General features: G+C 47.1%; 1 protein-coding gene across 2 annotated transcripts in view; it reads right to left on the bottom strand.

The window, feature by feature from the left end:
- Positions 1–13,162, bottom strand: part of LOC140735646 (interphotoreceptor matrix proteoglycan 2) — a 70,657-nt gene extending 57,495 nt beyond the window's left edge. Inside the window, exons 1-2 of one of the 2 annotated variants that reach the window (XM_073060940.1) lie at positions 13,030–13,162; positions 10,658–11,038 (exon numbers count right to left, since the gene is read on the bottom strand). In XM_073060940.1, the coding sequence (XP_072917041.1) occupies positions 10,658–11,038; positions 13,030–13,072 (424 nt within the window). In that variant the 5' untranslated portion in view covers positions 13,073–13,162. The remainder of the gene's footprint in view (positions 1–10,657; positions 11,039–13,029) is intronic. The other variant, XM_073060941.1, reaches the window with a different exon arrangement.
- Between the last annotated feature and the right edge of the window lie 1,229 nt (positions 13,163–14,391).

The following is a 14,391-nucleotide window of genomic DNA, read 5'->3' as shown; positions in this document are numbered from 1 at the left end:
GTGGAAGTACTGGCACTTTTAAGAAATTTAAAAGTGGATAAATCTCCGGGTCCTGACCGGATATTCCCCAGGACCTTGAGGGAAGTTTGTGTAGAGATAGCAGGAGCTCTGACGGAGATCTTTCAGATGTCATTAGAAACGGGGATTGTGCCGGAGGATTGGCGTATTGCTCATGTGGTTCCATTGTTTAAAAAGGGTTCTAGAAGTAAGCCTGGCAATTATAGACCTGTCAGTTTGACATCAGTGGTGGGTAAATTAATGGAAAGTATTCTTAGAGATAGTATTTATAATTATCTGGATAGACAGGATCTGATTAGGAGTAGCCAGCATGGATTTGTGCGTGGAAGGTCATGTTTGACAAACCTTATTGAATTTTTTGAAGTAGTTACGAGGAATGTTGACGAGGGTAAGGCAGTGGATGTAGTCTATATGGACTTCAGCAAGGCCTTTGACAAAGTTCCACATGGAAGGTTAGTTAAGAAGGTTCAGTCGTTAGGTATTAATGCTGGAGTAATAAAATGGATTCAACAGTGGCTAGATGGGAGATGCCAGAGAGTAGTGGTGGATAATTGTTTATCGGGATGGAGGCCGGTGACTAGCGGGGTGCCTCAGGGATCTGTTTTGGGCCCAATGTTGTTTGTAATATACATAAATGATCTGGATGATGGGGTGGCAAATTGGATTAGTAAGTATGCTGATGATACTAAGGTAGGAGGTGTTGTGGATAATGAGGTGGGTTTTCAAAGCTTGCAGGGAGATTTATGCCGGTTAGAAGAATGGGCTGAACGTTGGCAGATGGAGTTTAATGCTGAGAAGTGTGAGGTTCTACATTTTGGCAGGAATAATCCAAATAGAACATACAGGGTAAATGGTAGGGCATTGAGGAATGCAGTGGAACAGAGAGATCTAGGAATAACAGAGCATAGTTCCCTGAAGGTGGAGTCTCATGTAGATAGGGTGGTGAAGAAGGCTTTTGGAACGCTGGCCTTTATAAATCAGAGCATTGAGTACAGAAGTTGGGATGTAATGTTAAAATTGTACAAGGCATTGGTAAGGCCAAATTTGGAATATTGTGTACAGTTCTGGTCACCGAATTATAGGAAAGATATCAATAAATTAGAGAGAGTGCAGAGACGATTTACTAGGATGTTACCTGGGTTTCAGCACTTAAGTTACAGAGAAAGGTTGAACAAGTTAGGTCTCTATTCATTGGAGCATAGAAGGTTGAGGGGGGATTTGATCGAGGTATTTAAAATGTTGAGAGGGATAGATAGAGTTGACGTGAATAGGCTGTTTCCATTGAGAGTAGGGGAGATTCAAACGAGAGGACATGATTTGAGAGTTAGGGGGCAAAAGTTTAAGGGAAACACGAGGAGGTATTTCTTTACTCAGAGAGTGATAGCTGTGTGGAATGAGCTTCCTGTAGAAGTAGTAGAGGCCAGTTCAGTTGTGTCATTTAAGGTAAAATTGGATAGGTATGTGGACAGGAAAGGAGTGGAGGGTTATGGGCTGAGTGCGGGTAGGTGGGACTAGGTGAGATTAAGAGTTCGGCACAGACTAGGAGGGCCGGAATGGCCTGTTTCCGTGCTGTGATTGTTATATGGTTATATGGTTATACAGAGACACACACACAGACACACAGAGACACACACACACACAAACACACACACAGAGACACACATACAGAGACACACACAGACAGACACACATACAGAGACACACACACACAGAGACACACACACACAGACACACACATACACACACACACGCACGCACGCACGCACACACACACACACACACACACACACACACAGAGACACACACAGACACACATACAGAGAGACACACACACACAGAGACACACAGAGACACACACACACACACACACACACAGACACACACACACAGACAGACAGACACACAGACACACACACAGACACACACACACACACAGACAGACACACACATACACGCACACATACACACATGCACACACACACACACATGCACACACACACGCACTCACATGCAGACACACACATACTGTTATGCCTGCAGCCCCCTCCTTTGTGAGAATCGCAAGATCACTATTGGGTTGGGTCAGGGGACCCAGGAAATGAGAGAGACGTGCAGAATGCCTCGTTCCCCGGCAATGTAAAGCTACGGGACATGGCCATTCTCTCTTGGAGACACATTTGTGGATTGAGATGCTATGCTACGTGAACGCCCTCAGGCAAAGTGGGCTGGGTGAGAAAGAGATTGCATCACCCCAACCTGATTGACATCTACAACCCTGCGAGTCAGGATAAAAGAGGGTCTGTAGGAACAGCCCCTCAGACGCACCAGAAGAAATGCTAGCGATCCCGTAATAGCGGGAAGCTATTTGAGGAGGCCACGTGCGTTCAGTTCCGTTGCTTGGGACTGGTGGCTGGAACCACGGAAAACGGCTTTTAGCTAGCAACGGGGAAATCAACTCCCCCGACTCAAAGGATTGGCATCATAAAAGACCTGGGCAAGTTTAAAACCGTCTCTCTTAAACCCAAAACGCTGCAGCTTGAACGAACTAACAGTGACTGTTATATTTCCATCGGACAATACATTATCCCCTAGACAACGATAGAGCTATTTCTTATTGATTATTATTATACCCGCGCTTTTAGATTTAGTATTGACAACGTATATTATCTGTATGTTTGCATTAATCTTATTTTGTGCCCCTTTATCAATAAATACTTTTAAAAATAGTACCATCAGACTTCAATGGACCTCTCTATCTTTGCTGGTAAGTGACCCAGTTACGGGGTACGTAACAATTGGGGTTCTCATCTCGAGATTTGATACCAAATTGGAGGGCCAGTGAATTGGGCTTGTAAGTCCAAACTTGGATCTGGTTACACGGGTAGCCAGACGGGAAACCAGCAAAGATGGACGTGGGGGAATTTATAGAAAACCCGACTCTGGAGGTGCTGGAGGCGGCCACCAAATCAGACTTGATAAATTTGGCGAAGGGGTTAAACCTCGCAGAGGTGAGGTTGTCAATGAAAAAGCGGGAGGTGCAAAGGGCAATAACTCAGTATTATATTGGGAAGAATGTGTTTACAGCTGAGGTATTGGAAAATATCCCTGAAAAGGTACCAGCTAGTGGGACGGCTCAGTTAGAGTTGGAGAAATTAAGGTTGGAATATGAAATTAGGGTAAAACAGCTGGAAGCAGCTGAGAAGGAGAAAGAAAGAGCCGAGAGAGAGAGAGAGAGAGAAGGAGAAAGAAAGAACCGAGAGAGAGAGAGAAGGAGTTAGAAAGAGCCGAGAAGGAGAAAGAAAGGGCCGAGAGAGAGAGAGAGAGGAGTTAGAAAGAGCCGAGAGAGAGAGAGAAGGAGTTAGAAAGAGCCAAGAGAGAGAGAGAGAAGGAGTTAGAGCAGGACCGGGCTGAGAAAGAAAGGGAGCATGCGCTCCAGCTAAAAGAGTTAGAGGTGAAACGGGAGCAGGACAGAGCTGAGAAGCAAAGAGAGCATGAACTTCAGTTAAAACAGCTGGAAGCAGCTGAAAGCAGAAGGAAAGAGCTGAGAAGGAGAAGGAAAGAGCTGAGAAGCAGAAGGAAAGAGCTGAGAAGGAGAAGGAAAGAGCTGAGAAGGAGAAGGAAAGGGCCGAGAAGGAGAGGGAGGCAGAGAAACAGTGGAAACATGACTTGGAGATGGAGAAGTTAAGGCAAGAGCAACGAGGTCAGGGGTCAGACCGAGAGGAACGGTTTAATGTTAGCCTGGAGTTGAGGTTAGTACCTCTGATTGAGGAGACGGATGTTGATAGTTATTTAATGCTTTTTGAAAAGGTGGCCGTGAATCAGAAGTGGCCCAGAGAACAGTGGATGGCGTTATTACAAAGTGTGTTAAAAGGGAAGGCACAGCGGGCATATACGGCATTGTCCATGGAGGAGCAAGAGGAAGAGAGTTATGACCAAGTAAAGGTGGCCATTCTCCGGAGTTATGAGCTAGTACCTGAGGCGTATAGACAGAAGTTTAGAAATTTAAAGAAAGGGTGGAATCAGACGTATACCGAGTTTGCCTATGAGAAGGGTGTGCTCTTGGACCGTTGGTGCACCGCAGAAATAGTGGACGAGGATTATTGGCGTCTCAGGGAGTTAATTCTGATTGAGGAATTTAAAGGTTGTGTTTCGGAGGATATCCGGATGTATTTGAATGAGAAGCCGAATAATTCCATCTCAGAATTTGCTAGGTTTGCAGATGAATATGCCCTAACCCACAAGACAAAGTTTTCCTCGAATAAAAGTTCCCCGAGAGACCGTGGGAACGATCGAGAAAGTCCGCCGGCTGAGGCAGAGGTCCCGCCGGGAGCTAGTGGTAAGTTTGAGGGGGAAAGGCCAGACGGACAGAGATTTCCAGGCTTGACCTGTTTTAATTGTGGAAAGGTGGGGCATATTGCATCTCGGTGCTTTGCTCCGAGGAAAGAGACAGGAAAAGGGAAAGCAGCAGTCCCTATTGGATGTGCCGTGGTAATCAGTAAATCGACAAGAGAGCCCTGGGTAGACAGAGTACGAGAAGGGTCTGAGACTTGTCTGTCACACGGAACCGTGTCTGTGAGAGAGGGAGACACACCAGTTCCCGTACGGATCTGGAGAGACACGGGGGCTGAGCTGTCGTTGATCAGCCGTAAGGTACTAGAGTTTGGTCGCAAGACGAGAATGGTAGCTGTGAAGGGAATAAGTAAAGGGACAGAAATGGTGCCCTTACATAAGGTCATTATGGATTGTGAGCTAGTCTCTGGACCCGTTGAAATGGGGGTGCGATCAGAATTCCCGAGAACTGACGCGGACATCCTTCTGGGTAACGATTTAGCTGGTGGTAAGGTTTGGTCGGCAATGACGCTGACAAAACAGCCTGCGAGTGTTGAGGCTCCGCCCCTAGATTCCAAGAGCTATCCCGCATGCGCGGTCACTCGCAGCAGGTCGAAAAGGGCAGCTGAGAATGAGAGCAGTTTAAATCTGGCCAGTATCGATTTGGCCGAGACGTTTTTACCGACCCTGTACCACGAGGGTTTAGAGGGTGGTAAAACTAAGAGTAGTAAAGTGAAAGAGGGTAAGGGAGAGGAGGTAGATCTTCCCTTAGCGAGGAGAAAGGTTCTAGAGGCAGAAAATAAAGATGAGGAACCGTTAGAGCGGTTAAGAGGTCCAGAGTTGGACAGGGATGATCGGTCTGGTTTGGCAGAACTGTTTGAAGAAGTTGAAAATTCTAAAGGTGTTCCCGATAATGAAATGAGGGCAGTCCTAGATGAAAAGGGTGCCCTTGCCTTGAAGAAGTCTGCTGGGTTGGCAGATGAGGTTGTTTCAGCCAGCGGGGTTGAGTTTACTCCGGAAGGGAGTTGCCCAGAGAGTAACTGGGAGGATCAGGGGAGCTTAGAATTTGAAAAGGGTACAGGTATTGAAAGCCTGGAAGAGGCCAATGTCCCATTTGAGTGTGTCCAAGATGTGGATGCACATAGTACTGAACCTAGTAACGGAGCTCAGAAAAAGTCTGAGGTATTTGATTCAGTTGAACGAGACGGCCATCCTTGTGGGTCAGATAGACTTGGTTCAGTGAAGAAAGGGTTAACCTTTGTAATAGTGGGTTCCCAGGTGTTTGTGCTCGAAGGTGTGTTGAAAGTTAATGCGGCGCTCAAAAAGGGGGAGATAAATATTATTATTGAAGGAAACGGGAAATCTGTAGTTCCCAAATCGAATGAAGAAATTTTAAACCCTGCAGATCGCTTACAGATTAAGCCGGGAGATGACGGGGGGCCCCCATGCTATTGTTATCCCAGAATGTGGTGTGAAAAGGCAGAATTTGAAATGCTGCTTGAACAAAGAGTTCGAATTAAAAACCAATAGCCTGAAGGGTCCTGATGAGAGGGTTAGCCACCTGTGTAAAATTAAAGAATTGGGTGGAAATGGTCTAAGTTTGGGACACGGTGTTGATAAAATAACCCCTATGAAAGAGGCGGGCGGGAGTTTACCTCACCAAATTACCCAAGTTCCCCACGTGGGAACTCACCGGAAAAGAGGCGACGGTTAATGGGGACGCCATTTTTAAATAGCAAAGCCGGTTGTACGGGATTTCGATAAAGCATGTAAATAATAAAGACAACCTCCTGGAAGCCTGCCTGTTAAGTTTGAAAACGACCGAAAGATTAGTATTTACATAAACTTTTGTAGATGCACGCAAGCTAAGATCACACCTCCTTAGTTTTGTCGCTGAGGGGAGGAAATAAAAAAAAGGTGGTTATTAAACTGAAGTCTGATGCTACAAGACTTTAGTAAGGTACAAGATGTTAAGATATTAAAGGAAGTGACGCTGTAATCATTAACTGTTTAGATGCTGAATTGACTGTATAACTGTATTACTCTGTAGTGAAAAGAAAAGCTTTTGTATTGTGTTAGCTTCCACAATCCTGTAAGACTCTGTACTACTTCGTTTTAACCGCTGGTAAAAACACGTTGAAGAAAGGGGGTGTTATGCCTGCAGCCCCCTCCTTTGTGAGAATCGCAAGATCACTATTGGGTTGGGTCAGGGGACCCAGGAAATGAGAGAGAGACGTGCAGAATGCCTCGTTCCCCGGCGATGTAAAGCTACGGGACATGGCCATTGTCTCTTGGAGACACATTTGTGGATTGAGATGCTATGCTACGTGAACGCCCTCAGGCAAAGTGGGCTGGGTGAGAAAGAGATTGCATCACCCCAACCTGATTGACATCTACAACCCTGTGAGTCAGGATAAAAGAGGGTCTGTAGGAACAGCCCCTCAGACGCACCAGAAGAAACGCTAGCGATCCCGTAATAGCAGGAAGCCATTTGAAGGAGGCCACGTGCGTTCAGTTCCGTTGCTTGGGACTGGTGGCTGGAACCACGGAAAACGGCTTTTAGCTAGCAACGGGGAAATCAACTCCCCCGACTCAAAGGACTGGCATCATAAAAGACCTGGGCAAGTTTAAAACCGTCTCTCTTAAACCCAAAACGCTGCAGCTTGAATGAACTAACAGTGACTGTTATATTTCCATCGGACAATACATTATCCCCTAGACAACGATAGAGCTATTTCTCATTGATTATTATTATACCCGCGCTTTAAGAGTTAGTATTGATGACGTATATTATCTGTATGTTTGCATTAATCTTATTTTGTGCCCCTTTATCAATAAATACTTTAAAAAATAATACCATCAGACTTCAACGGACCTCTCTATCTTTGCTGGTAAGTGACCCAGTTACGGGGTACGTAACAATACACACACACAGACACGCGCGCGCACACATGCACGCACGCACACAGACACACGCACGCACACAGACACACACACACACACGCACATACACACACACGCACGCACACGCACATACACACACACGCACGCACAAGCGCATACACGGACATGGTGCACGTACTCGAATGTCCCAAGACACACATTCAGACTATAATCAGAGAACGAGAGAGCCAATGTACCAGCAGAGGTGATCAGAAGCTTTGTGTGGACAGCAGGTTTTAAAAAGCATCTCAAAAGAAGGTTAGGAGAGAGTCCAAGAGCTGAGGGCTTGGCAGTTGCTGCGTGATAACCAAATTAGCACAAAGGAAAATGAAGATGACAAACACCATGGACCTGTTCCTGTGCTGTGCAGATTCTATGTTCAAAGAGGCTGGAACTAGAAGAACCACAAATTCTGAAGTTAAAGTCGCACACAGTCTAGTGTAGTGTGGCAGACTGACCCCTACCTTGCTGGGGCCTGGTGGCAACTCTCAGACACCTCCTCGTACTTACCCCCAGGAGAGGACCTCACTACAGAGCATCAGGCCACTGTCTTCTGCACCATTACCAACCTCATTGATTCTGGAGATCTCCTATCCACTGCCACTAACCTCAAAGTTCCCTTACTCCACTCTGCTCATTTCTACACCCCACCCAAGATCACAAACCTGTATGCATACATCGATTGCTCCTACGTGCACCTGCCCCACTGAACTCATGTCCACACACCTCGACTTCAGTCTGTCCCCCTTGGTTCAGCCCCTTCCCACTTACACCCATGACACTTCACACGGTATGATCACTCCAAATTCCCTGGCCCCGATGGCCTCGTTTTCACAATGGCCATCCAGTCCCTACACACTCCTACTGCCCCATTTGATTTCTCTTTCGGCTTTTGGAACTTTCTGCAAACACAAGGTGAAGCCGTGGACATCCACATGGGCTCCAGCTACACCTGCCGTTTCTCATTGCTATGCGGGACAGTCCATATTCCGAGCCTACACTGCGAATGCTCCGCAGCTATTTCCACGCTTCATCGATGCTGCTTCATGCAGCCATGCTGAGTTCGTCAACTTCATCAACTTTGCCTCGAACTTCCAACCTGCCCTCAAACTTACTTGGTCTATCTTGGACACCTCTCTCCCCTTTCTTGATCTGTCTCTAGGGACTATCTTTTACAAACCTACTGACTCTCACAACTACTTTGACTATACCTCTTCCCGCCATCACTTGTAAAAATGCTATTCTCTTTTCTCAGTTCCTCCATATCAACCCAGATAAGTGTGAAGTGGTTCATTTTGGTAGGTCAAATATGATGGCAGAATATAGTATTAATGGTAAGACTCTTGGCAGTGTGGAGGATCAGAGGGATCTTGGGGTCCGAGTCCATAGGACACTCAAAGCAGCTGCACAGGTTGACTCTGTGGTTAAGAAGGCGTACAGTGTATTGGCCTCCATCAACCGTGGAATTGAATTTAGGAGCCGAGAGGTAATGTTGCAGCTATATAGGACCCTGGTCAGACCCTACTTGGAGTACTGTGCTCAGTTCTGGTCGCCTCACTACAGGAAGGATGTGGAAACCATAGAAAGGGTGCAGAGGAGATTTACAAGGATGATGCCTGGATTGGGGAGCATGCCTTATGAGAATAGGTTGAGTGAAATCGGCCTTTTCTCCTTGGAGCGATGGAGGATGAGTGGTGACCTGATAGAGGTGTACAAGATGATGAGAGGAATTGATGGTGTGGATAGTCAGAAGCTTTTTCCAAGGGCTGAAATGGTTGCCACAAGAGGGCACAGGTTTAAGGTGCTGGGGAGTAGGTACAGAGGAGATGTCAGGGGTAAGTTTTTTACCCAGAGAGTGGTGAGTGTGTGGAATGGGCTGCCGGCAACGGTGGTGGAGGCGGATACAATCAGGTCTTTTAAGAGGCTTTTAGATAGGTACATGGAGCTTAGTAAAATAGAGGGCTATAGGTAAGCCTAGTAATTTCTAAGGTAGGGACGTGTTCAGCACAACTTTGTGGGCCGAAGGGCCTGTATTGTGCTGTAGGTTTTCTATGTTTCTATGTCCACTGCATCTGTTCCCAGGATGAGGCTTTCCATTCCAGATATGTCCTCCTTCTTCAAAGAGCGGGGCTTCCCTTCCTCTGCCATTGATGCTACCCTCACCCAAGCCTCCTCCAGTTCATGGACATCTGTCCTCACACCACCTTCCCGCCATCATAACAGGAATGGAGCTACCTTTGTCCTCACCACGAGCCTCTACATCCACTATATTATTCTCCATATCGCCATCTGCAGTGGGATTCTACCACTAAACACATCTGCCCCTCCAGCCCACTCTGCACCTTCTGCAGGGAATGCTCTGTCCATAACTCCCTCGTCCACTCATCCCTCCCCACCGATCTCCCTTCAGGTAGGACAAGTGCGACACCTGCTCGAAACCTCCTCCCTCAGCACCATTCAGGCCCCAAGCAGTCCTACCAGGTGAGGTGACCATTCGCCCGTTGGGGGGGTCACCCACTGTACCAGTGCAGCCTCCTCTACATTGGTAAGATCTGATGTAGTTTGGGGATCGCCTCATCGAGCAACTTCATTCTCTTTGCCACAAAAGGTGGGTTTTCCTTTTCCCATTCTGGCATGTTGGTCCATGACTCCCACTGCAGTCACAATGAGGCCACCCTCATGTTGGAGAAGCAAACCTCATATTCCATCTGGGTAGCTTTTAACCTGACAGCATGAACATCGATTCCTCTAATGTCTGGTAATTTCTCCCCCTCCCCCCTCTCTCACTTTCCATTCCCCAATTTGGTTCCCCTCTCACCCCTCCTCTTCTCCTCAAGTACCCATCACTTCCCTCTGGTGCCCCTCCTCCTTCCTTTTCTCCATTGGTCCACCATCCTGTCCTATCAGATTCCTTCTTTTTCAGCTCTTTACCTCTTCGACCTATGACCTCCCGGCCCTTTACTCCCTCCCACCCACCCCCCCCCCCCACACCTGGTTTTAACTCTCACCCGTCAGCTTGTCCTCCTTCCCCTTCTTCCTTTCCAGTCCTGGTGAAGGGTCAGGGCCTGAAACATCGACTGTCTCATCTGCTGACTTCTTCCTGCACTTTGTGCACATTGCTCTATTTCACTGTCAGTCAAATTTCCACAAAATACAAGTTCTTCCCTCGCCCTTCCTCCTCCCCCCCCCCCACCAAGTCTCTCCCGTTCACACAAAATTGGACACACAGAATTGAGGAAAGATCCACTTCTCCCCATGCTCATAATGGCCAGAATCCTGGCGTGCCTCAAACCAGCAAGCCTAGTCTCAAAACTAGTCACAAACAAGAGCAAATCTGCAGATGCTGGGAATCCTGTGTGAAGCTTACCCAGGTAGCGCAGGGTAAGTCCATGCTCGAAGCCAGATGCCGGTGTTTCAAGAACAATGATACCTGGCCCTTGCCCTCGGATCACAAGCTTCCTGCCGCCCTTGGGGACGCTCCAGAAGAGACCACAGAATTCTCTTTCATTTTCTGTTGCTTCCAATTTGATTTCCAAGTAGGCAGAATTGCAACCGACATCAGCCCAGGACACGGTCTGTTGGGAGACAACCTCCAACTGGATGGCCTCCGCATTGTCCGGGAGAATCCAGGAGCACCTGGCCCCGTTGATAGAGTCAGACAGCGGCAGGAAGTATTGCACAGTTCCATGGGTGGTATTGGAGAACAGAACACCGCCACATTCCTGGTGGGTCGGACCAAGGAGAAGCCCTGAGGGATACAGAGAGTGATTAAAGGAACAACTGCGCTCACTCAGTGTTGGGATGCGGCCCTGTTGTGCACAGAGCCAGTGCTGAGAAACACAGTCGAGTGAATTGGCTTGTGCGCAATTTCCATGAGGTACGGGTACAATGAAAAATTTGCTTACAGCAGCATCACAGGCAGGTGCAGTACGTGCAGAACACACAGTATGTAACTTATACATAAATTATACAAGACAATGAGAGAGAGAAAGGTAGCACGGAAAAACGGTATCAGTGCAAAAATGGACGCAATAGAGCTAAGTCCGTGGCAGTGGAAGTGGCTGTCTGTAGCGTCCCATTGCTCCTGTTGGATTAGGATTGTGAGGGTAGTTCAAGAACCTAATGGTTGTTGAAAGTACTGAACCTGTTCTACAGACAGCCAGAGATCCAACACAGTTCTGTTATATTCAGCCAGTACTGTCCTAGGATACCACAAGGAAACATGCTTAACCCACTGCTCTACACTCATGACTATGTGGCTAGACACAGCTACCGTGCCATCTATAAATTCTCTGATAACATCACTGTTATTTCAGATGGCGATGTGGAGGCATACGGAAGCAAAATGGATCGGCTAGTCGAGGGGTGTCACAACAAAACAGCCTTGCATCCAATGTCAGCAAGACCAAGGAACTGATGGTGGTCTTCAGAGAAGGAGGACAACAATCCATTTCGAGGGGTCAGCGGTGAAAGGGGGAGCACCTGAGAGGATCTACCCTGGGCCCAACATATCATGAGAAAGGCGTGCCAGTGGGAGTGTGAGGAGATTTGCAATGTCACCAAGACTCGAGCCAGTTTCTATGGATGTTCAGTGGGGAGCATTCTAACGGGTTACATCACTGTCTGCTTTGGAGATATCAATGGAAAGAATCAACAGAGGCTTTGGAGCCCCCTCATGAGGTCACCTACCAAAGATAGGATATTCTCATTCATTCATTCATTTTCTCTCTCTCTCTCTCTCTCTCTCTCTCTCTCTCTCTCTCACGCTGAACAGCGCAAAGTTTGGGAAATTGCGTGATTTGGATGAAGGGAAGAAAGGTGATATTTATATTAAAATGTAATACAAATGTAAACAACCATTTAATTACATGTAACAAAGCGCTGGAGGAACTCAGCAGGTCAGGCAGCATCTATGGAAATGAATAAACAGTCGCTATTTAATAAATGTCGTCATTGAATAAACTAGACCTTAAGAAAGACTTCGGACCGAAACGTTGACTGTTTATTCATTTCCATAGATGCTGCCTGACTTGCTGAGTTTCTCCAGCATTTTTTGTGTGTTGCTCTGGATTTCCAGCATCTCAGAATCTCTTGTGTTTTTCATTTAATTACGTACCTGGGTATAGCAACCAGATGCCGTGACGTTCATTTAATTTCTATCAGTAAAGGCTCAGCCCGCACCTCAGTGCCACAGAATGCACACCCTGAAACGTGGGAAGTTTTGAGTGCCTCTCTCAGGCAAGGTGCCTCCAACTGGAAGCGCTCCAGATGACAGGGGAGAACCTAGTGTTTCTGCAGGCCGGGTCTCTCGTTGTATGTTATGTGAGTAGCATTTGTCAACCCACAAATTAAATATCTGCAGGCGGAGAGGGAACGGGTAACAGCTAGATAGACCAGCACTGTTGTACACACAGCCATCGCTGGTACGCACTGTCCGGAGTCTGTGATGAGACATACTGTCCTATAATACTGCGACACTCGGTCCTTTTACACAGTAAAGGCGAGGACATACACCGTCCGTACACGTTATTCTTTCACTTTATGCGCCACAGAGAAGTAATTTCCAGACACAAAATGCATCAGATTGTAAGTGACCACTGGCTCTTCAGAAAAGTACGTTAATTTTTTACTAAATCCTGCTTTGGCCCATAATTTAAAAAACGCGCGACGGAGTTTCCGCTATAATCAATCTCTCCCATTCCTTCCGCTCTTTTATTTCGGACTGTACATTCCGATTACCTGCATTGGCGAGAAGCAAGAGGCAGTTGGTTCTGGCCCACATAATTCATCCAGGAGGAATGCGAGGAGTCCGCAGGGAAGATAGCGGCATCTGACCCGGGAGCTGCATTTATCGGAGTGAGAGGCAGGGCGCCCGGAGGGTTGCTCGCTGAATCTGATATCTCATCTCTTGTGGTTGGCTGCCGGTCAGAAAGGATATCCTTTTAGGATCCAGTCAGGGAAACGTGACGGAGAACTGCGTGTGTGGATTGGGCTGAGGGTCAACCAGCAGGGACGGTGCAAAAGGTCGGGAGGGACAGCGCTTTCGAGAGTGGGGAAAATCCGAGGGCAGCAGGGGATACGTACTGAGCGAACAGGGGGAGGGAGCACAGGGAACGGGACAGTATCTAACAACTCATCAGTTGCTAACTTTCTGCCCATTTCCAGTCTAGGTGGATAACCACATATAACATTTACATTTACAGATTCGCGGCGACTTGTAGAGGTGTCAGGGGCATTGATAATTTTTAACATGGATATACGGTATCTGAAGACATAAACCTGCACCATTCCGCCATCATGTGGAGAAAACGTTTACTACAGCATATATCCTCGTTTCCCGGTGCCAGAGTATCTGGATGCAATGACTTCAGCTCCCAGTTACTTCTCAGGGAGATTGAGACTTCTCTCCACCCCACGCATAACTAATTACCAATACATAACGAATTCAACAGCGAATTCAGGGCAAATTTAATTTAGATTGCTTACAATCTATAGAGGTCATTACTAAAAGAGTTCGAGAAAAATTAAACCAGGCAGAACTCGAAGCCAGGGGAAATATGGGGGAGAAAGACTTAGAAGAGATTGGAGAGCCGGGTAATTTATTCTTTGGAGCGCAGGAGACTGAGACACGAGTCCTGAAGGGTCTCAACCTGATACGTCGACTATCACAGATGTTGCCTAACACGCTGAGTTCCTCCAGCATTTTGTGGGTGTTGCTTTGGACTCCCAGCATCTTCAGACTTTCTCGTGTTTATGACATGACTTTATTGACGAGTATAAAATAACGAGGGGAACAGAAAGGGTGACGCTCTCAATCTTTTTTCTCAGGGTTCGGAATGAACAACTAGAAAGCATCGCTTTAAAGTGTATGGGAAAAAGATTTCGTAGGAAATTGGGGGGGGGGGCATTTTTTTTTACACAGAAGATATCTGTGTAGAATGATCTGCCAGAGGGTTGAGGGAGATTCAAAAACAACTTTTAGAAGACATGGAATCATAGGGAACTACAGCGCAGAAACAGGCCATTTGGCCCATCTGGTCCATGCCCGTTATTCTGGTTAGTCCCATTGGCCCACACCTAGACCACAGCCCTTCATTCTCC

This window comes from Hemitrygon akajei, chromosome 11 (genome assembly GCF_048418815.1).
Source record: "Hemitrygon akajei chromosome 11, sHemAka1.3, whole genome shotgun sequence".
NCBI classification, from domain to species: domain Eukaryota; kingdom Metazoa; phylum Chordata; class Chondrichthyes; order Myliobatiformes; family Dasyatidae; genus Hemitrygon; species Hemitrygon akajei.
Note: the sequence above shows the minus strand (reverse complement) of the source record. Positions and strands in the feature narration are given on the sequence as shown.